Source organism: Rhinolophus ferrumequinum, chromosome 27 (assembly GCF_004115265.2).
Source record: "Rhinolophus ferrumequinum isolate MPI-CBG mRhiFer1 chromosome 27, mRhiFer1_v1.p, whole genome shotgun sequence".
Classification (NCBI taxonomy): domain Eukaryota; kingdom Metazoa; phylum Chordata; class Mammalia; order Chiroptera; family Rhinolophidae; genus Rhinolophus; species Rhinolophus ferrumequinum.
The window spans coordinates 11,725,136-11,752,308 of NC_046310.1; the positions used below are offsets into that span (position 1 = coordinate 11,725,136).

Below are 27,173 nucleotides of genomic sequence, written 5' to 3' on the forward strand. Positions count from 1 at the left end.
CACTGGGGAGATCATGGAATGCTAGCCAATCAATCTGGCAGTGACCTGATTGATCACCAAAGCTCAAGGGCTGGTATAGAGACCCCTCGTTCTCTTAACGTGAGCTTATCTGAAGCTCCGCCTATGTAAGAGGGGTTACATATGCAGAAGACGGTGGAGCTGTGAAAACAGAGGAAGTGACAACTGGGCAGGTCGATACTGAAGCTCTTTTTTTTTCCTTGCTCATTCTCTCTTCTTCACACTGAGAACAGAGAATATTTTTCCTTCCTCATCTCTCTTCCCCTCTATAAAAAATGTGTTTATTTCCAATTATGTGACATGGACAAGTTACCAGAGGTAAGAGGTAATTGAACCCGAGTTGAGGAAAAGAGGAAAAAAGACACATCCCAAGATGAGTTTCATTTATATAATGAAAATAAATTTTTACACAATCAACAGAAACACACCCAGTTTTTTGTGTTTTTTTTTTTTGCGAAAAATATTTTTAAATAAATTTTGTCTTTTTTTTTTTTTTACATTCTGATATACATATGTAACAAGGTTTATGGCACTGTAACCAGAATCAAATCCAAAAAATTAAAATAAAAATAAACAAAGGAAAAAGGTGGGAAGGAAAGTAACTGGTTTGTTTAATTCCTTTCTATCTCCAAGCTGGCAAATTTGCACTATTTGTCTATCATTCGGCTGCCAGCTCTAATTTGTTTGCACACTCAAAACACCGTATTATTGTACAAGAAGCCGGTGAAGGCATATGGTAGAATGGTCAGTACCTTGCTATTTTTAAAAAAATCTCTTAACCCCAGAGAGGGGAAAATAATATAATAATTCAGAGTATGAAACACACAAAATCAATAGTATCCTTTGTTTCTTTCAAGAATGTGGAGGGTTCTTAGACCACTGACGCTGCCCTGATCGTCTCTTTGCACCGGTGAGCTAGAACAGGGTTCGGTTTGGTAGGGTTTCTGTTTTCTATATGGACGGCCTCCGCACATCCCAGGTCTTCATGATTCAATGTCTTTACTACTTAGTTTTGGTTCTTTTTAATTGGTTTAAAGTGTAGTATCTTCGGTCTATGAACCTGCACAGACTATTTAATCACAAACGCTACAAATAGCTTCAAAGGAAAAGGGGAAGAAACAAGTTGTATTATATGTTTATTGTTGGCTTAAAAAAAAAAAAAAGACTTCTTTAGCCTCCCTGCTTTATCAGTTCTTAGGAAATAAATCTCAATGGGCATCAAAAGTTAAATTCTTCTCACACTTGTCAAAAATAAAAAGCTTTTAAATGAGTTTGTTTTCATTCACAAACTTTAACCCCACCAAAAAAAAAAAAAAAAAAAAGAAAAAGAAAAAGAATCCATTCTGCTTCCTCTTCGTCTCCCTAATGGAGAACAGTAATCCTTTCCATCCAGACTTGTCACACCACCGTTTCCACGCCCATCAGCTTTGGTGTAAGGATTCGCGGTGTCACTCCATTGTTTAGGTCTTCCTCAAACTCTAGCAACTGCCCCATGAAGTTGAGGTTTGGGGAAATAATTGGTCGTTTGCCTTTGACAAATTTATAAGCATCAGTCATGGTCATGCGAGTGTGCTTCATCAGGTAAGCGATGACGATGGTGGCAGAGCGGGACACCCCGGCCTGGCAGTGGATGAGAAGCCCCTTTCCACACTGGTGAGCTTCCTCTGGAAAAAGGGAGAAAGACAAGAGGTGAAGAGAAGGACTTGATCATGCCATATTTCGTACAGAAAGAATACACTTAAATGGTTTTAAACCCAAGAATAATTGACTAGTGAATGGTATATGTTTGTCACAACCTCCAGACTGGCTAAAAGCAATCTTTGCATGAATAAGAAGATACATTTCTACGAGTACACTTAAAGAGAAGACTAGGTGAAGGAATCCTTCATAATAACAGTTTACTTCACAGGTGATGGCCGCTGACTGAAGCTGGAGCCACAGCACAATTGGTCACCAAGTTATCGCTAAAGTCGACCCTTCTGATTAAGAATCTTAATTCCAATTGCAAGACTCTGGAATGTACCAAAACTAGAGTCATTAACAATGTCTCTCCTACCCGTGACAGAAAAAAACCCACAAAACCCAGTTCTTTCTTTCTACTGTAGAATTGCTCTGTGTAGGAAGGAACTGGTACTGAAGGGGTAAGAATTTCAGTCTTACTAAACTCTTACCCAGGTTAAAGGAACAAAACTCAACTAGAAAGTTACTGCGTTTAGCTTCTTACCAGAAAACCCTGTTGTTGCACAGTTAGCTAAAGACTTGTGGCGCCCAGGCAGAGTGTGTCACCTACATCTGACTGTTCAGCCCTCTCTGCAGTCACGTGTGCCGTTCCCACGTGGCCGTGATGCCAAAGACGGAGGCATTCTAGCAATGACTCAGAATCCAGAGCAACTGAAAGCGGAAATACTTTATATGTTTACAGATATATTAAAAGCTTGGGAGAGCAGCTTGTGGGCACTGCCTGAATGGATGGTTGAATGACGCTTCTAGACTAAAAGGCCTCTCTAAGAAACCATCTGTGAAGGAACACTGATCTAATGAAGAGGAGGGAAGAAGAGCAGGGTCAGGACAGTCATGATTTAACCTAAATTATTTCTATTGGCTAGCCACCATGGGCCAAGAAAAGAAACATCATACAAATTTCCATTTAAAAAATCTATAGATTACGCTGACTTCTCATAGGTAACAGTATTTTTTAAAAGTATGTTCCTTTTTCAATTTCTTCTCTTTAGCACACACAAGTTATCTACCAACCGCTGCACCAAGCCTGGAAAATCATGGTGGTAAGAAGACAAGCGGCAAAGCGCTAGATTTGCCCACTGGTTCCCCTACACACTAGATGAACAACCTTGCGTGGGTCACGTAACTCCCCTGAACCTAAATCCCCCAGTCTGAATAATACCAACTAACCAGGCTCAGGGAACATGGGAATAATATCACACGATTCAGAGATAAATAAACTGGCATTCTTAAACCCTAAAACTAGACTCTGCGCAGTTTGTATTAGGCTCTTAATAAATGTTATTATGCTTATAAAACCTGCTGTGTTTTCCCTAAAGCAAAGCTATAAGATTTTAGTTTATTCAATGATATAACAACAAAAATAAAATTGTGCCCGGACAGGTTGCAATGCTGAATTGTTTTCCAGGTTAAAAGCTGTTTGTTGTTTGTTGTGTTTTCCATCTAAAAAAGCTTGTAGCCCTGAATAACCTACAAGGAATGTGGGTACTCTGATTAAAATCTGCTTAGGACGAGCATGTCATATGCTACTCACTAAATGGAAAACAATTTCTTAACTTCCCCCAACTGGAATTAAGTCAGAAAAATTGCAGCCATAACATCATGTACCAATCCGGAAGTTCCTCATCTACTTGGTGACAAATACTTCTTCCTAGTGGCTCAAGGTTTGGTTCAGATATGATTAATAAAGGACGTAAGGTACGTTTGCATCCACAATTGTTGCCACGTGGGAACTAACAGAGCATTGTAAGCACTGCTCAAGTTATTGTAGAAATGCCTCTGGCCTTGGAGTTGAGGGCCCAGGGTGCTGGTCCCTTTTCTGACACTAAAATTCCTATGACCTTGGAGAAGTCAGTTTACTTTCCTGAGTTCAGGGACCACTCAGAATTTCCTTCCAGACTGAATAGTCCTGCATTGAAGGCACAATTAGCAAGGAAATTAGCTGGGCAAAGTGACCAGAGCAAACTCCACAGCAAATAGCAGTAGATTCAATGGCTGTTAGAACCAAGGCTGGTTTTCTTACAAAAGGGCACCAAACATGAGTTCAGTCTCCCTGGGACAGAGGCCAGTAACAACCTGCTGCAATGTTTAGGAAAAGTACTGGGTCACCCCTTTGTGGCAATAAAGGCTGGAGTCACTTGAAAAACATTGGTGAGTATTTGCTAGGTACCAGGTGTTCTCCAAAGGATAACTTGAGCCTTACAACAGTTTGAGGCAACATGTTAAAGTTAGGATTAGAGTTAGGCTGGCTATTGCTTCCTTCAGGAGATTAAATCCTGCTATTGCTAGAATGTTCCTCACTGGGAACTACTGGGGCTACACAACCTGATCTTTTCTACTTCAGTGAGTCTGGCGTCAACTGTCTAAGAAAATCTAGTACCATCTCTCTAACACTCACCTTCACTTTTGCGGCCCAATGTGTAAGAACTGAGACAAAGCAGGTAGAGGGTAAAACAAGTCACCACCCCAACGCCCTACCCCCGCCTCCACTCTTCTCTCTCTCCTCTGCACTGGTGTGAGGTGTAAAGATGTTCAGTACAGCACTGTGTTTGACTGAAAAAGATGCTTTAGAAGCAACCTTTCAGCAACGCCACCTTTGCCTCAACCTCATGTAAAAAGGCTACACCAACTGCAAATTCATTGAACTCACGTTTAGGGAGGTGGGGTGAGTTTGGGGTTGCTCTTCTAGTCACTATATTTTATTTCCTGCCAGGTGCCAAGGGGCACTGGTAGACCAGAAAGTTACAGCACCAGCTCTGGTCTCCAATTCCTCCCTCTCTATCCATTCTTTTACAGAAATGACATTCTAGAACATGTCACTGCCGACCCCTACCATTGTTTTCATTGAGAACTTAAGGAACGAGGATTTCTAGTTGAATGGATCCCAACCAAACGGAATCACTGCTGTTTGCTATCCATCCCGATGGCTCCAGTATGCTTGGTAGGTTATGGCTCCGGGAGAAGACTTGGGCTGCACCAGGCAGCAGAGCCTGAAAACTGCTCCGAGCAGCTTTGTGGGAAACCCAGACATTAATCTTGAACTTGATATCAAAGCAAAAGCCAGAGGGGAAAGGAAGGTGGATGAGGCGCATTTCCCATGGGAGGTAGTTACCAATGAACTCGAAAGCCTCTTCAAAGTACTGCCGGAGGTTCTGCTTGTTGCTGTCGGTGGCCGGCAGCCTCTTGTAGTTGAACAGGCCTTTCTCGTAATGGTAGAGGGGCAGGTGCGTGGTGACGTTGATGACGTAGCCGATGTTCAGCCGCTGCATGGTGTCCAGGTCCTGAGCATCTTGCTCGTTGCCAAGGAACAGGAAGGGCAAGATGGGCGTCAGCTCCGCGTTCTCGATGTCGGGGGTGGTGGGGATGGACTGAGGTAGCAAGCTCGAGGCCGCGGACGCGCCGCCCCCCACCTCCCGGCACTCTTGGAGCTGGAGGGAGTTGTCACAGAGGTTTTCATGGTTCTGCTTAAAACTGCTAAGTCCACCTGGAACAAAAACACAGCAGCAAAATGACGATCTCTAGAACTTCTGAGCTGGCAGCAAATGCCACTTTCCCCTTAGGAATAAGTGTGCGTCATTGCTGAGATATAGATAGATAGATAGACAGATAAATAGATAGATAGATAGATATCTCTCTATCTCCATATACTTTTTAGTAACATCACAGCCAAAATGAAAGTCAGTTTAGAGACCCAGGACAAGTTGCAGAGAGTATCCCTGCATGGGGTACTTGGGAAATGTGATCTTGAAGCAAACTGGGGCATGTTCTCCTGGAAAGAATTCCACGCAGCATCAGGCAATTTCATTAGCAGCAAATTTGATCTGCCTCAAAGAGCCATGTGCTCAGTGGCCTACATAGGACCTTGCGCCTTGGGAGACAGGGAAGGCACCTATCACCTGCCTCCTCAGGCAGAGAACTTCTGCCAGCATCTTGGCACTGCAGGCGTGTGTCTTGCACCCTTACTAAGCTCAGCGCACCCAGAATGACAACTTTGCAACCAACATAGCAGAGTGGCTACGAGCAGGGCTCTTGGAAGAAGCCGATTACTTTAGCTATAATCCCAGTTCTGCCCCTCCCTGGCTCTGTGACTTGTGGAAGTTAATTTCTCTCTCTGTGCCTCAGCTGCCCCATCTGTAAAATGAGGGTCATGGCTTCTACCTCTCAGTGTGGCTGGGAGTCTAGAAGGAACGAATACGTGTGCTGTACTTAGCACGTTGCCTGGCACACAGTATCACTCTGCAAGGATTTGCTATTCTTTATTAATATTATTTATACGATTGTCCACAGGTGGAAGCAGCAGAAAAATGCTTGGAAAAGACAAAAATATATCAATGTCTGACTTCCAGAAGGACACAATCTGAGAGCAGCCCAAATCTTTGCAGCTGCTTTCCAAGGCCTGTGCGGACATTAACCCATCAGGGAACCTCTAACATCCATGAAAACACACCTTTCAGCTTAGGGCTCTGCCTCTCAGTGTTATGGGTGTCATGTAACAAGCTTAAAACTGCACCAGTTTCCCCATTTTTAAAACGTCAACTTCCCCCTGAACCAGTGCCGTATCACTTACGGGAATATATCTTAAGGAAATCATCTAGCAAAAGATACTCAGCTAGATGCGTGAAAATGTTATTAAAACAGCATAATCTGTTTTATAGGAAAGGCCGTGTTTAAAAAAAAAATTAAGGAAAAACTTAATATAGTCACCCAATGGAATATTATATAGCCATTCAAAGTTGTGGAAAAATCTGAAAACAAAATGTTTCTGTTTCATGTTACATGAAAAGGCAAAAAAACATTCACCACACACGTGATGAAAAGGTGAGGGACCACGCAAAAAAGAACACTTGTTAGGAAATGCATAGATCGCAGTTTGTTTACATTTTTCCCTTAACATTTGTTAGCTGCATCACACACGTGGATAAGCCCACAGGATTATTATGAGGGTCAAATTATATAAAAGTAAGGGCTATGAAATCGGAGTTGACATTATTACCACCAAATTACCTCTAATTCTCATCCAACAGTAATAGATACACTTTTGCCTTTCCTTTGAAAACAGGGGGACGTTGGGGATCTATAAGCTGACCACGATGTTTACCCTCCCTTCACCGGTGCTTTACATCAGTCTCGATAGTTTCAGGAGATAAGGCAGGAAATGAAAGTGTGAACCGGACATGGTTGTGTTGAAATAAGGCTCGGAAGTCTATCTGTCCACCAGATTCTGAACTTCACATATGTCCTTCTCTATTTCAAATCTCATCTTTAGCAACCACAGCAGGAAGCTCCAGACTGTAACCTAGCCCGAGTGTCAGGGTCCTTCATAGCTGAAGTACACGGAGCTGGTGGTGTAAACCACGGAACTCATGTTAGAAGGTCCGGCAATGACCCCAGTAGTCAAAGGGTAATATTATTATCACTTCACTCGCCTGTACGCAACCTACCTTTGATTTCTGAAGAGAAAACTAAGAGCTATAAATTCATTTTAATTGATGTCTAGAATTAAACCCTAATAAAATATTATGAGTTTATTCTGCTATGATACCATGATAAAAAAAAAAAGTTTGAGTCCAAAGAGATCATTTTTAGATAGAAGAAATGGAAAACTTGAAAAACTTCACTAGTGAATATTTGGAAAAAAAAAACAAAACAAACTGAAATTACCCATTGTCACCATCGCACACGCCACAAAACAGACGCTGAAGAGTTATTTTAAAATCCGCTCAGCCTGCCCTCCACAAAATCCAAATAAACAGTTCCACACTGATTCTGTGATGGGAACCTAATTCACTTTTTTTTTTCCCCTTAAGAAAAAGGCAGTTGTTACATTTTTCCATATAAGACGAGAGGAAAGAACAACAAAACAAACACAAAAGAAGTTTCTAAGGGGAGGGGGGTGGAAGAAAAACAAACTAACTTCTCTCTGTTCTTATTTAGGGCACACAAGCTGTAATTTGTCTTAAAAGCAGCTAGTAAAAAAAAAAAAAATGCACGCCAGAAAACCCCCCACACAGAAAAAAGCAGCATACAGCTTTTTAAAATTCTGTCTCCACACCTCCTTTTCCAATGACATCAGCTGGGGGCTGCCCACCTGCCTAGTTGCCATAGCAGTTCCACAATGACATCAGTTGGCATGATATCAGCTCTTTGAGTGCAAACAATACAAGAAGAACTACTTTGTTTAAGGCCTTTGGTGCAACTGTGTTCTGGGGAGGGAATGATGTAATGCAAACAGGTGGCATGGGCCTTCCATTTGCCTAATGGGGGGGAAAAACCCATGGGAGAAGGGGGGAGAGAATTTGAGATGGCCGGACACAGAACGCTCCGAAGCACACGGGGTGATCACGTGCAAAATGATGTGTGCATGGTATGGTTAAGCCACGTGGGAACTCCGCTCGTAGCATATTTGGAGACGGAGTGGGTAGAAGAGGAAATATTGTAAGTCAAACATATTAACTGGACAAGAACATTCTCATTGAACAAACAGTCTCCTGTTCAACTGCCAGTCGGCTGGTCAACTTAGGCAAGAGTTGTCGTGAGGGTGAGGAACACCTATATACTGCACTAAAAACACTCTCTCTGGGGATGGTGCTTTTAAAGCAAAAGGGACCAGGAGAATCTCACAGCAGTGGCTTTTTAGAGAGCTGTTTGTAAGGAGATGGGCCTCCTTCTCTTAGGGAATGGAATTAGAAGCTTGGGAGGAGGGAAGGAAAGGAGGCAGGCGGATATCGTTTTCTCCTCCCACAGCTTTCCCCCTACCTGACCCCATCACACACCATTAGAGGTGAATTGACGGCTCAGTTAATGAGGACCTGTGATTATTTCGTATTTGTTATTACTATATAAGAACATTATAACACGGTGACCAACGTCTCAAGTGGAGGTTGTGTGGCATCAGGCTTAGGAGTAGGAGTGAGAGGCACACAGACCCAGGCTGTAATTGTGATTCTGCCTCATAAGAGCTATGAGATCTGGTGAAAATTAGTTCCCGTCATTAAGCCTCAGTTTACTGATCTGTAAAGTGGACATAACAGTGCCTACCCAGCGAGTGGTGGTACAGGAAGCGTATGTAAATACGTTGATATGTAACCAGGCGCCTGGTCAATGAGGGCATCGTACCCCAATGTCATCATAGTCATCCTCAGCTCCAGGTGATCTGTGCGGTTAACAGTGACTCTGAGGCCCGACTGCCTGGGTCTGAATCCCAAACACTAGCTATGAGACCTCTTGCTTCCTCAGTTTCCCCATTGTCATCTAGGGTGTCATGTGGGGTCTCTAGTCCCGCTCTCCCCACAAGAATGCAGGACATGGTGAGGCCAAAAAGGAACACCCACGGAGCCATAGACAGGGGAGTCATACCACTATATTCTCGCTGGCGGCTGGGTTGGAGACACAAGAAGCAGGACCCACACGATCTGCAACCTGCCATCCACTTCTCTGCGATCAACCTCACTAGCTAGCAGCAATCCGCCGACCGCTTTTCTGCCAACCCAACCCCTTGCTAACTGCAATCCGCCGTGCTAGCTGCACTCTGCTTGCTAGCTCAGCCACGGCAGTTATATCAGTGGCTAATAGCTAACCGATAACAGCTGATGGCCAACTAGTCACAGCTGACGGCCATCTACTCCCCGAGCCAGCACCTTTCCCCGTGAGGCCGAGAGCCTGGAAACTGCTCTGTGGGACTCTGTCCCCACACCCATATATAAAACAGGGATACTAGGAGTACCTACATCACGCTACTGTTTTGAGTATTAAGCTAGTGAATAAAGTACTTTGAAACAGTATCTAGCACATATTAAAGCACATTTTTTATGACACACTTTTTCATGATTTTTCATGTTAAAAATCTAAAGAAAATCTGCTTCACACAAAGACTCTAAATGGTGTCATCTAGGGTGTCAGGGGGGGTCTCTGGTCCCGCTCCCCACACAAGAACGCAGGACATGGTGAGGCCAAAAAGGAACACCCACGGAGCCATAAACAGAGGAGTCACACCACTATAGTCTCGCTGGTGGCTGGGTTGGAGACACAGGAAGCAGGAGCCACACGATCCGCAATCCGCTGTCCACTTCTCTCTGCCAACCCACCTCACTTGCTAACTGCAATCCGTGCTTGCTAGCTCAGCCACCGTCTTCTTGCTAGCCCCCATTTTTTGCTAGCGTAGCCACGGCAGTTATATTAGTGGCCCATGGTTCACTGGTTACAGCTGACGGCCAACTAGCCACAGCTGATGGCCATCCAATCACAGTCGATGGCCATTTACTACCTGAGCCAGCACCTTTCCACGTGAGGCCGAGAGCCTGGAAACTGCACTCCTGGCTCTGTCCCCACAATGGTAAGTGAGCCAATGTTCTAGAGTTTTTCCTCTTAAAATTTTATTTAAAAGGAACTAGGAACCAAAGTGTCTGAGCAGTTTTATCATAAAGAAAGCAACAGCTCCCCACCCTTCCTAAATAAATACATTGGACTTCATTTCGTTTGTTTTCACTTTCCCAATAAAGGCTGCATGTCTTTGGATTCCTGATTTTTCCAGAGGAGGATTGACTGTTTTAAATAAAATCGGTCTTCTCCCTTCAGTGCCTTCCCCTCCCATCCTCCATCTTGGTCCCCACCAGGCTGAGTGACGTTCCTTAGACACAGCGGCTAGTAGTTATCAGTGCACATATTTTCCAGGCAGGAGAAACAATGCCGCGGGCAACACCTTTCCAACCCTTATCTCAAAGCTAGGTTCTCTGCCAAAATGAGTATGGTCAGCTCGTGGATGCTGACTGGTAACAAAGAACACCCAGCACCCCAAAGGAAAATACATAGACCGACAAGTTGCCAATGTCTCCCACCAGGTTGGTTAGGTGACAGTCCCTCAGAAGCAGAGGATTCTCGTTTTAGGGGGAAACCTCTCTTTGTGGATGCTTTTTGTCTCCTGTTGCTGTTTGGCTACTTGCTGTCTTAGAAACAGAAGAGCCCTGTGTAACTGATTCGGAAGCAGTGCTCTGGGTGGCAGATTCATGAAACCATATCCAAATGCAGAATCTATAAGCAAGAGGTTTCCATATTCTAAAGATGGACAGCACTTTTACATGTAAGCATTTGGATTTCGTGCTAAGCTGGAAAGTGAGTATTTTCCAGAATTTTAAGGAAAACCCTCACTGAAGGTCAGCAAATGGAATTAACACCCAAAGAAAGGTGGAGGGCAACTAAAATTGAACTCTTCTAGAAGCATGCTGAAAGCATATTGATCACCTCTTTTCGTTGCCTAGTTTTTCTTCCTGGGTGACTAGTCTCTCAGGGTAAAATGGTACTGAGATGATAGTGGTTAAGAATACAGATTCTGGAGCCAGACCGCTTCCGTTTAAAATCCTGGCTCCCAGCACTAATGAGCTGTGTTGCTTCAGGCATGTTATTTAATATCTCTGAACTTCAGTCTCCACGTCTGTAATATGGAAATAGCAGTAGTATCTAACCCCACAGGTCGCTTAATATGGATAAAAGGCTACTACATGGATCAGGTATTATTACTACAAATGGGAAAGATATTGGTAGAAAATGGAGCCCTAATGGATACTATTTTTTGGGTCCTCCATGGAAACGAGTACATCAAAGCAGCCGGTCAAGATTCTATTCACACAAGGATCTTTGTGGAAGAAAAACAGCTTGATTAAATTGAAGCTGATGTCAGGCTTCCAGAGCTGAAACTCTCAAAGTGGGGGTCAGAGTCACTTCACACTATTCGGGGTAGAAAAATCATCCACTTTAACAGGAGAAATAGTTGCGATACCAGCGAGATCCACAAAGATTCCTTCTACCTCTTATTTTCCATAAACTGTCTTTATAGTCCATAGACACGATTGGATATTTTACAGCAGGAATGATTTCAAGTTCAATACTAGGTGGTGTCACCTAAATTGTCTTATGGTCCTGTCCCCAGGGACAATGTATTTCTTTCCTAAGGAGAGTGAAGAAAGGCTATATTGAAAAAAGTGAATGAGTCCAGTGACAATGCTGTGTCAGTAGGTGTCAAGTAAGAAACAAAAGGATAAAGAAACATTTTTGTGGCCTTGGGAAGAGAGAAACTTAGATGGCTGTGAGTTAAGCAGTTTTGCTGCGGGGGGACCATGATTCAGAAAGGAGAAGCCCTGTGATCACGTCATTTGACTGCTTATAAGTAAAATGACCAGTATGTGAAACGACAGAAGAAAAGAGGTAACATAATACTTAAAACTCGAAACAAACAAACAAATAAACAAAATACCCAAACTCAGTGTCTTGAATCCAACTGAACACACATTGATTATTGGGCAAATACTGTTAGGTATTCCAGGACTATTTCTCTGTGGGTACGTTAGTCCCTTGCCTCTTGGGCTTTATACCGTCTGATCTCTCTGGTAGGAGATATGTTATCTACAGATGTATTTTAATAGCCAACTCTAGAAGGCAGTTCATGAAACAAGGCAGCAGGTAAAGAGGTTTGCCTTGAATTTAGAATAATGGCTCTGCCACACGCCAGCTGTGTGACTTTGTGGAAGTTGTTGGGTCTTTCAGAACTAGCTATCCTTGACTACAAAATAGGGTACAGTAAGTCCTTACTTAACATCGTAGATAGGTTCTGAGACTTTAAGGGAAGCATTTATAATGAAAATAATTTCACCACAGGCTAATGGATATAAACAAGAGTTAAGTTCCCATGAATCTCATCAACCTTATCATGAAATGACGTGACCTAAATGACCACATTTATCTGAGGACCTGCTGTACTTCTCCTCAGTTCTGTGGTAATGATTCAAAGAGACTGTGTGAACCACTTGTCCTGGTATCTTTAAGAAAGCATACAACCCCTCTGGCTATTTGGATAATAATTGTTAATGGAGTAGCAAGGATTACAACAGCCCAGATGGTCTGACGCAAGAGAATTACTGTGGACTCGATGGTCAAAGTAGGTTTTGCTAGAGGTGAGACCTTGAAGGAGGACGGTACAGTTGGTTCAGAGAAGTGAGGAAAAGGAGACCATCTGCCAGAGCCAGTCCCAAGCAAAGAAAGGATGTTAAAGAAGTGGTCCCGGGGCATCCTACTTGCAGCCCTGCTCTTGTAAAGGTCGCATTCAGTGTTGTTAGGACCCAGTTTAGACTCCACAACGCAGGAAGAATTGGCACGTAGAATAGGGATAGGGTCTCTGGTTGGTGGTCTTCATTGGAGACTTCATTGTATTTATTATTTATGTCCTAAGATTTCAACAGAATTGAAGAGAAAACAAAAGACATCTAGGCTTATCAAATAACCGTAAATGCATCCCTGGCAAATTTTCTGGAAAGCTAGAGAGATAGAGAGATAGAGATGTAGAAATTTTAGAAATAAAGATATGGAAAAAATTATATATATATAATCTGTTAACAAAATTCAGTTGAATAAACATGAAGAGCTGATTGGTTTTATTAAGCAATTTGTGAATGGGGCAGCATCCCATCTAGCAACTAGAAAGGTTTGTACAAAACCCTCTGAGGGTTTGTACAAAATGGGAAGTTTTTATAGGCAGACAGGTGTGGCAGGTTAGTCATTAGCAAAAGAATAGAAGGATTATTTTTCGGCCAGGAAATCTATTTTTGGAGAGGAGGGAATGGCCTGGGTTTTATCATACAGATTACCTCACTAGTATTGATCAAAAAATTTTCAGACTGATTGGTTTAAATTCCACTCCTGGGAGAGGCCAAAATTGCAATTAGTTTAGTTATGAAGTTTTGGTTTGGTGATGTGGATTAGCAGAAAGTGCTTCCATTTTGGCCTGCTGGGTTTTATATATTTATAATATGTACTTAATGTGAAAACTACAGAGGGTGCCAAAAAAACATATACACATTTTAAGAAAGGAAAAAAAAAACTATTAAAATTGTAATACTCAATATATACCGATAACAAAAGATGAACACAAGTCACATTTGACTTCTGCAATGACAAGAGGTGCTCAAAATGGGTCCCATCAGCGTCCAGACACTTCTGGTGACGGTGAACTACTGCTTGAGCAACGTTGACCAAAGTGTCCACTTGTATACATTTTTTTAGCACCCCCAGTGTATATATATATGTGACTTTTCTATACCTCTCATTTCTCAATTAGTTGAAGTTTTCAAAATTTTTCTCAGGGTTACTCTATAAAACCCTAGTTTCAACACATATATGTACACACACAGCTTCACTCCACAACTAAATTGCACTTTTAGCAATTTATTTTCTCCTATTTTCCTTCCTATGTACATTCAAATTAATAGCTTTAACAGAACTTAGGTTCTTAGAGAACAGAGACAGACTTATTTAAATCCCTTTGTACACAGGACTTAACCATATGTCACAGGAAGACAGATGTTTTGTTACGTTTGATCCCAACAGGCACTGTAGGGAACAGATACTGAAATAGGTGAATAATCTCTTTTTGTAAATAATTTACAAAAATTAAAAGAGAAAGTTAAAGGATCTCCCTGGTGTCTGTTTTACCTCGTGACAACTCATAGGTAGAAATTACTTTAGTTCTTCTCACAAAACTTCCTTCCCATAACTAACAAAAGGTTACTCTTGTTCTCATGTTTGAAGTTAGTTAATCTAACGAAGTTGTATTTAGTAATAGTTTGAGAGAAAACAAGAAAATTCTTGAAAAGTTTATACCAGAATTTACTTGAGTTTTGAGTTAATAATACAGTCTTTTCATTGGATTTTCTGCTGGACAAAAATCATAATTTAGACCATTGAGGCTTACCCAGAATAGACATTGCCAGTCATTGTAATTCTGGTATCTTACTTATTTTTGTTTCCCTCAGATTATCTGTCATCCCTGCCACCCCAACAATTTGGAAGATTATAAAATCTAGCATTCTGGAAATAAGCTAATGCTTGGCTATAATACATACCAAGAACTAAAAACATTCACTTTTGCTGCTTCCTAATCTTTGAATAACTTGCAATGTGGTTTTAGCTACATTTTTTGGCTCTATACATTTCTACAACTATTTTCAATCATTAACTTGTTTGGAGGCTCTTATTTCTTATGTTTTAAAAATGTATTGCTTCCTTCTTTGATCGATAAAATCTCTGTAATGCCCTCAATAGAAATATTTTTTTTTAAATAAAAAACCTGTCTAAATATTTACCTCAAAAAAGTGAGCTGAGTCAGAAAGATCCAATGAATTAGGAACTGTGATATACAAAAATCGAAAAATGAAGCTTTTATTGTATGTCTTCCAAGAAAAGCTGACCCTGGCATGCTTTTGTCCAAGTTTAAAAGACTCTCCCTCTGCCCACACCACCCCACCCTCCCAGCTTAGAAATTGCCTTGGGTGTATCAAGTGCCCTCCCTACAGAATTGGTGCAGAAAAGGGCTAGGGATTAAATTTCCGCCTGCTGAAGTAGCTCAGTTGCACACACACAAAAAGGCAGCTTCTGGTTATGACCCCATGAAGGGAGGGGCACTTCTAATGCCCCCTTCCTACCACTCCTACATGAAAGCTTTAATAAGTAACCAGTGTTTAGGATACCACAAGTTCAATGTGTGTGTATTTGAATAACGCAGGCAGATTGTTTGAGAGGCTACTTCACAAGTATGTAAATACGGCCTGTTTCTTTAAATCTGTTACCTCATTTATTTACATTAGAACAGAAAGCACTGCCAGAAGCAACAGCTGATGACAGTCCTGTAATTTTCCACAAAGACAACAATTAAACAGCTTTGTGTTATTTTAATGAGTAGATGACTTTTGTGTGAGCAGGATTCCAACTGGAAGATCTCAGAGTTCCCATAGCAAGGAACCCCCTCAGGTTGTGCAGAAGTCACTGTGACTTTAAGAGCCCTCTTTGGCTCCTCTTCACTCCCTCCTTTTTTCTCCCTCCCTCTCTCATACACCCATCGGGAGTAGATGGGAAACAAACAAGAGAGGGGGAGATTCTACCTGGAATACATTTGATGCTTGAACTTCCAAAGAATCCACAGAATATCTTTTAAACTTATTTTTAAAGAGTAGAGGGTGGTTTGGGAAGAGTGTCAAGCCACGCCCTCCACCCACCCACCCACCCACACACACACACACACACACACACACACACACACAGTGAGGTCCATTAGGGCAGAGACTCCCATCTTTACATCCACCCTCCCCATTCTGTCTCAGAAAGGTTTCATTAGGAACCACCTAGAAAGCAGGGGTGTGGGCATAATTGTCTTCTCTGCCTGGACTGGCCAGAGCAGACGTTTCTGCTGGCTCAAGTTGTCCCCTGCACCTCCACCCTTCCCCACTCCGGGTTGGAAGGCCAGCCTGTGCCGTCTCATTTTCACCGAGAATTCATCTGCCTCGACATGAAGCTTCACTCTCACTAACAAAGATGCCAACGAAAGAGTGCAATTCATTGTTTTACATTCATGACAGGGCTTCAGGAGTCAATCAAATGAATGGCTTTCCAGTGAGAAGTGTGCCTATCAAAATACAGGTTGGGTAAGTGGAGGGCAAAGAGGGCTGACCGAAGGGCAGCCAAGTTCAAGCCCTGGGATCCCGCAAACTTGCAAGTTCAGATTCCCTTCTGGTTTCTCTAACCTTTCCCGCTTAAACTTTACCTCTGGTAGCACACACCAACCAGTTCCCAGGGAGAAAGGCACGTCATCAACGCTGAGCTCAAGCATCTGGGTTTTTGTAACAGACACACCAATACTGTAACATATTTTTCACTTTCAGAATCTCTTTAAGAACAAAGCCTCCCACACATTCCGGGTCTTGAGTGACATGCTGAAGATATCCTTCCCCTGTCCCCACTGATCAGGGTCCAGTGGGAGGAGATGGATGATACACATACAACCTACAAATCAGAAGGTAATAATTAATTAGGGTGGGCCATGAGGTGCCTTCCATTTCCTGGGTACTATGGGAGGGAACTAATTAGATTGGGGTTCAAGTAAGGCCTCTGAAGGGCGAGAAGGGATTGACTGGTTTGGGGATTAGAGGTGAGGGAGACCAGGAGACTAGCCCGGCAAAGAGAACCACCTTTTGGCAAAGGCAGGACATGCACGAGGACGGCAATAATTCAGAGGCCTAATGTGATGACACCCAATGAATGGGCAGAGAAGACAATGACCTGAGGAGGTCGCAGAAGTCTGCAGAGGGCCTCCTCGGCACATTACGCAGTTGGGATTTTATTCTAAATTCAGTCGGAAGCTCGGAAATGCTCAGGAGTCCATAAAAGGTGATCCACATATGTTTGAAAGGAAACAAGGTGTTAACTTACCAGTTGGTGTAATTTACCTATACTTCAAAGCCTGGGAAAAACTCGTACCCTTTCTCTCCCAGGTACCCTTTTTTTATACGTGCTATGGACGAAATGGTGTCCCCCAACAAAATTCCCAAGTTTAAGCCCTAACCTTCAATATAATGGTATTTGGAGACGGAGATTTTGAAAGACAATTAGGGTTAGACGAGGTCATGAAGGTGGGGCCCTCATGATGAGATTAGTGCCTCTATAAGAGACACCAGAGAGCTTGGTGTCTCTCTCTCTCTCCACTATGTAAGGACACAGCAAAAAGGTGGCCGTCTGCAAGCCAGGAAGAGAGACCTCCTCAGAACCTAACCACGCTGCCACCTTGGTCCCGGACTCCAGCCTCCAGAACTGTGAGAAATAAATGTCTGTTGTTGTTTAAGCCACCCAGTCTATGGTACTTCGTTATGGCAGCCCAAGCCGACTACTACAGTACCACTTTTAATTTTAATTCCCAGTATAGCTTCCTTTTTTAGAAATATAATTCTTACTTTCAAACAACCACCCCAAAACCCGTGGACTGCCTGAAAACCTGGCCCCTGGGAGCCAACCCAAGTTGGTACCGTAGCTTAAAGTCAAGTCAAGAACGGTCCAAGGTCAGGATGGGGATTCTGCCTAAAGGACCCACGTGCCCGAAACACACAAGACCATGGGGTCTTCCAGAACCTTAGTCCTACTAGCCAGCTGCGAACACAGATGCCCACTCCTTTCCCAAAGATACATAAGCCTTTATAGTCATACCTTTCTTGTGGATCAGCGTTGGCCCATGGCCTCCCTACAGCCTCTCTCTAGGCCAAAGAATATTTCAGCTGGACGCTTTCTGTATATTTGGGAGGCTACTCTATACCATGATAGACCTCTACCTTCTCTGCTCACAAAATAGCTCGATATCCATTAATCTATCAAGCTGGATTAAGGGAGGGGGGTGAAGTCCATGAGATCACATTGGAAGGCTGCAGAGGGAAGAATGTTGACAGGAGGAGAGTGCTATAAAACTCAAAGCTATATGTTTTCCCAAGAGCTTGACCAGATACTATGCATTATTGTTTAATTCTCTGAAGAGAGGGAAAACACTCTTTGCTTTTCACTGCAGAAGTTTAAATCATGAAGCATTGCTAAACAAACAAACAGAGAAAAGCCCAGAAAAGTTATTCATTAAACAGGCCCACTGTACAAAAGGACAACTGTTGATTTTTTATCAACAGTTTAGGGTCCCTCTCCCCTGAGGACCCACATTTATCTTAGACCCCAAATTAAACACATCACAACTTCACAGCAAAAGTATGTTTCCCAATGGGATTTCAGTAGAGTCCAATTAAATAAATCTCTACAAATACCAAGCGCAAGCCTCGAGGGAGAGCATATTTCTACTGTGAAACATTCCCAGTATAAATTACATTTACAAAAGGTCATCTGGAAACATCCATGACAAGAGGAGGGGAGTAAAGGCAGGGAGCAAGACAAGGTTACACAAGTGAATCCCGGAGGTTCCACTGCGACAGTCGTGTATGAAAGCGCCTCGCCAAAGACGCTGTGTGTATCTCAGCTTGCTTTGAATGAAACCCTCCATGTCCAAAATAACAGCTTTCGTGATGATGTGTTTTAATAAAACCTGGAGGTCAAAGGGCTGTGGCTTAGGGAATTCAGGAAGTGGTAGGAGAAAGGATCAAGTGTCAACACCAAAATTTGAATTGTTTTTACTGAGCCAATGTTTTCAGTTCACAAAACACATAGCAACAACTTCCTCAAGGCACTGAGTTGAATTCTATATTTGGCAAGAAGACTAAGCAAGCCTGAGCATCACCGATCAACTGCCAGAAAGAGCAGACGTGAGTTCTCCTTGCACAGGACTCACCGAGCCGGCCATGCCCAATAGTCTGGCCACCCCAGCAGCGCTGACCTTGAAAAGGTCAGCCTGAAACCAGATGAGGCCTCCGTGCCCTGAGAGATGGACAAGGCTCCATCACGTCAAAAGCTACAGTGTCCCTACCTAGTGGACCACCTTCTGAGATTGTGGGGGAAATCACCAAAAGGCCAGTACATATCTGAGGAGCTGGGCTGGGATTATATATCGTCGACATGAACTTGAGGCCAAGTGGAGGGCCAGCCACGTCATGGTCAGGTCAACTTGGACACACGGAATAAGGAGATGACCTGGGAGTCACCGCACATCTGACACCGTCCGACTTCCCGGCCACATCCCCTTGAAGCCATGCCTCACACCGCTCAGGGCGACAGACGTCCTGAGAGCAGGGACCCACAGTGAAGCCCTTCTCTCCACACTGAAGTGCTCCTAGGTTCTAGCTCTGTGACCTCTATTGTCACCTTCTCTCAAATCCGGAGTTTGGAGAACCTGGAAGTTTCTCCCAGTTCTAGCATTCCATAACAACCACACAGCTTTGACACACTGGACACCGAGAAACAATGGCAAGAATGAGCCCAGCTGTCCTAGGGTGCGTGAGGCCCGGCCGATCTGCTTCTCACGATAAGGCTGCTGCACTTGCTGTTCCCTCTTCCTGGGACGCTTTTCCCCTCCTTCTTGCCGTGGGTGATTCAGACTTCAGATCAAATAGGATTTCCTCAAAAAGGTCTTCTTTGACATTTATTTCACAGCTGCGCTGCCATAGCTCTCCTTCATTATAGCACGAAGTTTCAAAGTTTTATAGTTCGCAAAGTACTTCTTGCTCCCTGAAATTACTTGTTTATTTCTCCACGTGTTTATTGTTATTATTAAAATATGGACTCCAAGAATGCCGAGCTGTTGTTTTGTCTTACAGTGGGGTTCAGGCTGCCTTCACACTGTATAGCAGGATGACCTTGGCAATGTTACTTGACCTTTTTGTACCCTAGTTTCCTCATTTGTAAGACGAAGCTAGTGATAGTACAATAGAATTATTAGGAGAACTTGATGAGCCAAATACTGGCAGTTAGTCATAGAAATAGGAATTGAAAGTCTTCACTGGTTAGCACCTACAGCAATACAGTAAGTCCTTACTTCACATTACTGATAGGTTCTGCAACTTTAAATAAAAGGACGCATAATAAAAGCAGTTCTACCCCCGGCTAATTGATGTAAAAGACATTAAGTTCCCACCGTATCTCATCAACATTATGATGAAACGATGTTGAATAAAACGATACCCGAGGACCCACTGTACCCGGTTTGTATAGTAGCTGCTCATTAAATAGTTCTAGATTAAATGACCTTTGGAACGAGAGGAGAAAGGGCCAGTTAGTTGTAAAGCACCTATTATGTGCTGTTCAGCACAATGCTAGGGGTTTGGGAGATTAAAAATTACACAACACACACACACTCTCTCTCTCTCTCTCTCTCTCTCTCTCTCTCTCTCTCTCTCTCTGTCTGAAGATAAATCTAATAAGAGAAAGAAAGAAGGATGAAGGAATATTAGAGGAAACTCAGCAAAGGAAACACTGAAGACCAACCTGAAATGATGTCACCTGGTTGTGACTTGTACAAGACAGGGGCAGGGCCAGCCAGGTAAATTTAGCAGGAGGACAAAGAAATCTTATCAGTCCCCTGGCTGGGAAGGACGGCTGACAAGAACCATGAAGAGGCGTCCTGCAGGAGCGCCAGGCCTTCACTGTGCCAAAGAGCCATGCCCGGGGAGGGCTGGGATTCACAATTCACGACAATACGTGCTGATCTTTAACACTTCCTCCCATTTCCATGCCTCCTCTTGGACATTCTGTGTAAGTGATGAGATAGATGGTGGAGATAGATGGAAAGCAGCCGTGGGAGACTAAAGACCGCCTACCCGAGATGTCAGGGATCAGTGGGAGGGCCCCCAGTTCAATACAACACACAGTTGTTAAGCAGCAATATGGGCTGTACCATATGTACTAATATGGGGGGGGCACAGTACCGAGTGTTCAAAACTCAGCAAGATCTGGTTGGCCCTCTCTGAGCTAGCTGGCCCGCCCACGGGGACACGGAGACTTAACAGACCCATGAGATGATTCAGGCAGAGTGTCTTCACAGCCCCAGGGGCCATTTCTTCTGCCTCCTGTCGAAGGGATACAAGACTGAATCTAAACATCAGAATTCAGGGTTTCTCTGACCCCTCTCATTAACCATGCACCTTTGGGCAAGCTATGTAACCTTCAGGCCATTTTGAAGCATGGTCATATCATAAGAGCTTTCTTTTCAAACACAGGCGTTTCCTCGTCTCTAAAGAGGGTTGTTACAGCTCTAGCTCTGTAAAAAGGGGTAACGTTATGGCTGCTATTGCAAGAGGGACAAGGGGCCTCAAAGCCTGTGGTCCTCCGGAAGGTGAGATGGTCAGAAAAGCGCGCCAACTTTCTGTGCCTCTTCATTTGGTTCCGATGAACGCGCTCTGTCTCTCGGAGAAACTGGGACTGACACACCCACAGTTGCTGAGAGTGGCAGGGAGAGATGCCAAAGGGTTAACTGTCCCCAACCTTAAACCTGAACAACTTTGAAAAGCAAGCAGTATGAAAAGTGCCCTGGGCTGACCCACGTTAGATAGAAATTGAGTCCTCTTGGGCATTTCAAGAGACCTTTTTACAACGCTAGAACACTTTGTTTTCTTCCTGGTGTTCACTGGTAAATAAATCTTCCCTTGCAATGACTACAGAGTCTAAATTCAGTTTGTCTTTTCTTAGAAATATGCCTTCCAGGGTGGGCCCAAGATGTCCTGTAGGAAGCCACTTGCTAGGAGCTGGTGGCCTGAGAGGGCCTCACAGGACAAAGGAGCGTGAACAGAAGGGTAAGGGTTAGCATGACCACACGCAGGAGACAGTGCCTATTTCAACCAGGGTAGAAGCAACCAAACCAAAAAAGAAAAATAAAACACGTAGGATCATGGTTTAAAAATCCTAACAAACCCCCCCAAGAAAAGCCAACAATTGATTTTGAGCACACTGTTGATGAGACGTAATAGGATGACTCTAGACAATGCAAACTATTTTCAAAAACAAAACACTCCTTACTCCCACCCTCACCCTCCATCAGTTTCCTACAAGGAACTCAAACCCAACATCAATATTTAAGAATCTCTGGTAGCAAAGAGGTGCCAGGACTCGTGTCACCATCACTCCTTGGTGCTGTCTGGGAGAGGAAGGAATGGAGGGGACTCTGAGAGTTGCAGGCTGGAGGGTACCAGGCGTGGCGGTGTTGGAGCTTCCCTATCTCCAGGCTGAGCCCCGTGGTCAAAAGCAGTTTCTCAAGGACTGAGTCATTTTACAAGTTTCGAATGCACAACTGGCATTTGTCCCCCAGGACACGGGTTAGAGAGACAAGCAAGTTGAGCCACGGTACTTAGCTTTCCCAATTGCTGGGCCCCTACAGTATATATCAGGATGAAAAGCGGTCTATTCTTGTAACACTGCCCTACAATTGTGATGCTAGTGACACAGAGTCAGCACAGACGGCACACGTTCAGGGCACAGTCCTCACCTCATGCCAGCCCCAAGTCCAGGGTTCTCAACCCCCCCACCCTTCTGACAGGCTAAGAATCCTGGGATTGCCATGCCCCCTCAGTTTGGATAATTTACTAAAACGACTCACAGAACTCAGGAAAGCCCTATACTTAATATTACAATTTTCTTACACAGGATACAAAGCAGAACCGGCCAAAAGAAGAGACACATAGGTTGAGGTGTGGGAGGGTGCTGAACACAGAGCTTCCCTGCCCTACAGAACGATCACCCTACCAGCACGTCACTGTGTTCATTAATTAGGAAGCTGCACTGAGCTGGGTGTCCAGAGTTTTTACTGGGGTTTCATTACATCGCTGTGATTGATCGAATCATTGGTCATGTGACTGAACGCAATCTCCAGCCCCCTTTCTTCCTAGGAGGAGGTAGGGCTAACGCAAAGCCCCGGCGCTCTAATCACATTGTTGGTCTTTCTGACAAACCACTCCCATTCTGATCATCTCATTAGCATATACTCAGGGGTGATTAGAAGTGACCGCCCAGAAACCTAGGACAAAAGCCAGACAAATTCACTATTCTACAACAATTCTGTAGTGGTGACGAACGTGGGCTCCCGAGTCAGACAGCTCTGAGTTTGACTTTCTGCTGTGTGACTTTAGGCAATTTACCTAACCTCTCTGAGCCTCGGTTTCCTCATCTAAAATGTAGGATTAATAATACTCTTATTATTACACAGAGATCAGCACCATTCAATAGAAATGTAATGCTGGTTACTACTATGTAACAAAATTTTTTTTCATGTAACTGAATTTGAAGAAGTAAAATGAAACTAGTCAAGTTAACATTAATAGTATATTTTAGCTAACTCAGCGTGTCCAAAATAGCTTCATTTCAACATGGAATCAATAGTAAAACAATTCTTAATGAAATATGTTCCATTCTTTTTCTAATACGGTCCTTGAGATCCGGTGCATATGTCAGGCATGTGGCATATCTCTCAGTTTGGAGGAGCCCTGTTTCAAGTGGTCAGGAGCGCATGTCACCTGTGGCTACCATAGTGGGCAGATAGAGATAAGGACTGTCGTTATCCCCATGAAATGAGTCACTACTCAGCGCCATCTGCATCCCCATTTTACAAGTGTGAACTAAAGTGTGTGTGTGTGCATGGGCACACACATTTGGAAGCAGTGACCGTTGCCGACCATCGAAGGGGCCGTAAGCCACCCTGTGTCCGTGAGCTCCCACCGAACACCACATAGCCACTCTCCTCTCAGGAAAAGCAACACTTCAACTTGGAAGAGAGGCTCTCGGATGGACCATCTAGAGTACGCTCTTTTATTCCCATGCTCCCACATCTCCCCACGATACATTTTAGTACGGGCAAAACCAAATGACCATGGACAAGAACTATCAATGGAAAAGATGCCCTTAACGCACTGTGTAGCCAGATGGGGACATCTCAGTGACCTCTGAATGGCTGGAGAGTGGGGAGGACAACAAAGCACAGGGAGGAGCTTTGGCTTACTGAGTCACCAAGCAGCCCCTCCTGGCCCGCTCGGGCCACCATCCAGAGTCACTGCCCAGCCACCAGCTAAGTGTACCAAGCCAAGGACCCCACTCTTCATTCTTTGCAAAAAGCTCTGCATTGCAAATCTAGAAAAAAAGTCATGTCACTAGTAGGAGACTGATTTCAAGGTAATCGTTTAGGCAGCTTTGCAGCATCTGATTCTCAGGCCCTACAGCATTCTCGGTTTTCTAAAATAATGCTGATATTAATATGAAAAGTCTGTCTCTTTTAAGGGTGGCGTCCCCTATGTTCAGCTTCTCCCAACTTTTGTAGGGAGAGCTGTCCACACCCGATCATTCACTCAGTTTATTCCTTCTCACCGCAGTGGGGATGGGCTTCACGGTCACCCTCAAGGTAGGAAAGAAGAGGTCCCCCTAATAAGGGCAGACAGATGCATTTTTACATAATATGTAAGATTAATTATAATAAATTCAATCCAATTCACATACTTTATCAAGGAAGACAAGCTAATTATCTGTCGGAGAATTAGCACCTATTTAAAGGGCATTTTACCTCAATTTAGCAAAAAGAACTAATGGGAATTGTCTTTCCACTCTGATGGACTCTTGTGACTGCATTTGCTTAAGCACTCAGAAGATTCCTGCAGGGCCCTAGAACTCCGGGGTGTTAAAAAAGGGGAAGGGTGGGAGACACAAACCCAAATGACCCAGCATCTCGCAAAGTCTTACTCTTTCTGCTGTGAGTGTAACAATGTCCCTTTCAAAGTGTCTTCTCAACACCATAAAACAGGGAGTGACTCATACTTCTGAAACGATCCCTCACTTTCACAATTGCTTTCATCTTTTAATCATGCTGATCGATGCTCCCATACTTCCTCCCTCTGCCCCCCAACTAGAAACCCAAGATGGACAAACACAGACCGTAGAGACCATGTCCCGTACACACGATCAGAATTTGTGACAAGAGCTGCGATCGAGGATAAAGGCTTGCTTAAAGACCAATCCCTTCGACAGGTAGTGGGCTCTAGTGTTCTGAAGAGAAAAGCAGGAAAGAAGAAGTGAAGGGAAATTGAGGCAGAGGAGGAAACATAAACCCCAGGAGGGTAGCCTGAGCTTCCATTCCTCACTGGTGGGTAGAGAGGACTCTAACCAAGGGACTCGCTCAAGGGCTGTCTCTTCTAATATAAAAAATGGAGAAACGAGCTTAACTTCATTAATAGACAAACAATTAAGTCAAATGGGATCCATCCATAAAAGAAGACATGTTATAACAGTTAAAGGAAATCTGTGATGACTATACAGGAAGTAAAAGTATAGGCACTGTATAGCAAAAATGAATTTCAGTTTCTATCTGAGAAACTCTGCAGAATATGCACATATATGGGTAAAGAATGAAGAGACTACGTAAAAATGAAACTAGGCCAGTCAGGGGGATTCATATGTCATCTGGTTTTTTTCTTTCTAAAATTTTTTTAATATTCCAACAATGGGTATACAATTGAGTCTTTGCTGAGATACAATTTTATAAGATTTCCTTACATAGAAATAGTATATAATTTTCCAGTATGGCACTGATTCAGAAAAAAGTACTGATGTAGTTATCTATCCACCCCCTAGAAACACTGGGTTTTTCCACACCTTTAAACAAAACAATCTAACAAGAACTGAAGACTTCCTACTTATATTGCACCAGTGGAGATGTCAATTTATTTTCCTGAATCATATCCCTCATCTATCTCTGGCGTATAAGTACATAATGATAAATTATTATTGTAGATATTTGATGTTACCATCAGAGTAAATATTTAATAAATGTTAGCTATTATGTGCCTGGCATCGTTCAAAACACTTGGACCTATATTATCTAATTGAATCCACATTTAATCCCATGAGAAAAGTGTCACTACCCTCCCCATTTCATGGATAGGAACACTGAGGCACACCAAATTTAATTTGCTCAAGTTCATGCTTCTATCAGTGGCAAAGTCAGAATTCAAACTCAGCAGTCTGGTTCTAGAATCTGTGATGTTAACCTCTGTACTACATTCCCTTTGCTAGAAAAGATGTTAAGTTCCTAATAGGACGGCTGAGGACAAATACAAAACAGCAGACTGATTCATTGAGGAGTCACTTAATAAGCTCATTACAAAGGGAAAGTGAAAGGAAACATGAAGTGACCGGGCCAAACACCGAGACCCACAAGAAATGCTTATTGAAGAACAGCTCAGATACAAACCAAAGGGTCTGAGATTTAAAAAAAAAAATGACTGAACTGAGAGTTAGGAAACATGGAGCTGGGCCAGCTCTGCTACCAGCTTCTTAGATGCTCTTGGCTGAGTAATCAGTTTCCATATCCGTAAAATGGGACAGCTGACACAAATGCTCGATAATTCTGCCTAAATGAATGCTGCTCCGAGCACAGGTTTGCAAGGGTCTACTTTGCTATGCGTGAAGGGTATCAACTATGCTTTTTCCAGGGCCTGTCCCTGCCACACTCCCAGGGTAACTGAGCTGTATTCCCAAAGGGTATTTATTGATAACCTAACTGGAGATTCTTCCTTCACACACTTGAGGGAAAAAAAAAAAATCTATAGTTAATATTATTATCCACACTAATAGGACGGATAACGAATATAAAACATAAGCCTCCAGATACCTTTGGATAGCAGTCTTTGGGATGTAGTCATATACACCCATCCGATATTTCTTCTTACTCACTCTATCTCACTTTGTCCCTGTCTTTCTTCTCACTCATCTACCGCCCATTCTAGAACGTGAGTGAGTACAGTAATGTGTGCAGAGGAAGGCAGCTTTGCCCTCATATCCGCAGGCTGCTAGGAGGATGCATTCTAAGGTTCTCCACATTGAAAAACCCACAGAGCAGAAGCATTGCGGTGCTCTGCCCAGGCTCCACCATGCCCGAGCTGAGTGACTTTGGACAAGTGTGTGGATCTCTCTGAGTCTCGGTTGCTCCAGTGTAAACGGGAGTGTTAGCATGAGAGGCAGTGCTCTGAGTAGAGTCTGGTATAGAGTCAGCATTACCTAAATGTTAGAGATCATTATTGCCGTTTTCAAACGTTTCTTCACATTGGTACTCCTTAACAGCCTCTGTCATGACTAAAATTTGAAGGTTCCAGAAGCTGGGATATAATTCAGGGCAAGGTCACCGGCAAACCACCTCTTCTCTGAGGATACAG

The 27,173-nt window shown here is 43.4% G+C and overlaps 1 protein-coding gene across 2 annotated transcripts in view; it reads right to left on the reverse strand.

Moving 5' to 3' along the window:
- Window positions 1-394: 394 nt before the first annotated feature.
- DUSP10 (dual specificity phosphatase 10) overlaps window positions 395-27,173 on the reverse strand; it is a 43,204-nt gene continuing 16,425 nt past the window's right edge. Inside the window, exons 3-4 of one of the 2 annotated variants that reach the window (XM_033099736.1) lie at window positions 4,871-5,242; window positions 395-1,682 (exon numbers count right to left, since the gene is read on the reverse strand). In XM_033099736.1, the coding sequence (XP_032955627.1) occupies window positions 1,417-1,682; window positions 4,871-5,242 (638 nt within the window). In that variant the 3' untranslated portion in view covers window positions 395-1,416. The remainder of the gene's footprint in view (window positions 1,683-4,870; window positions 5,243-27,173) is intronic. The other variant, XM_033099737.1, reaches the window with a different exon arrangement.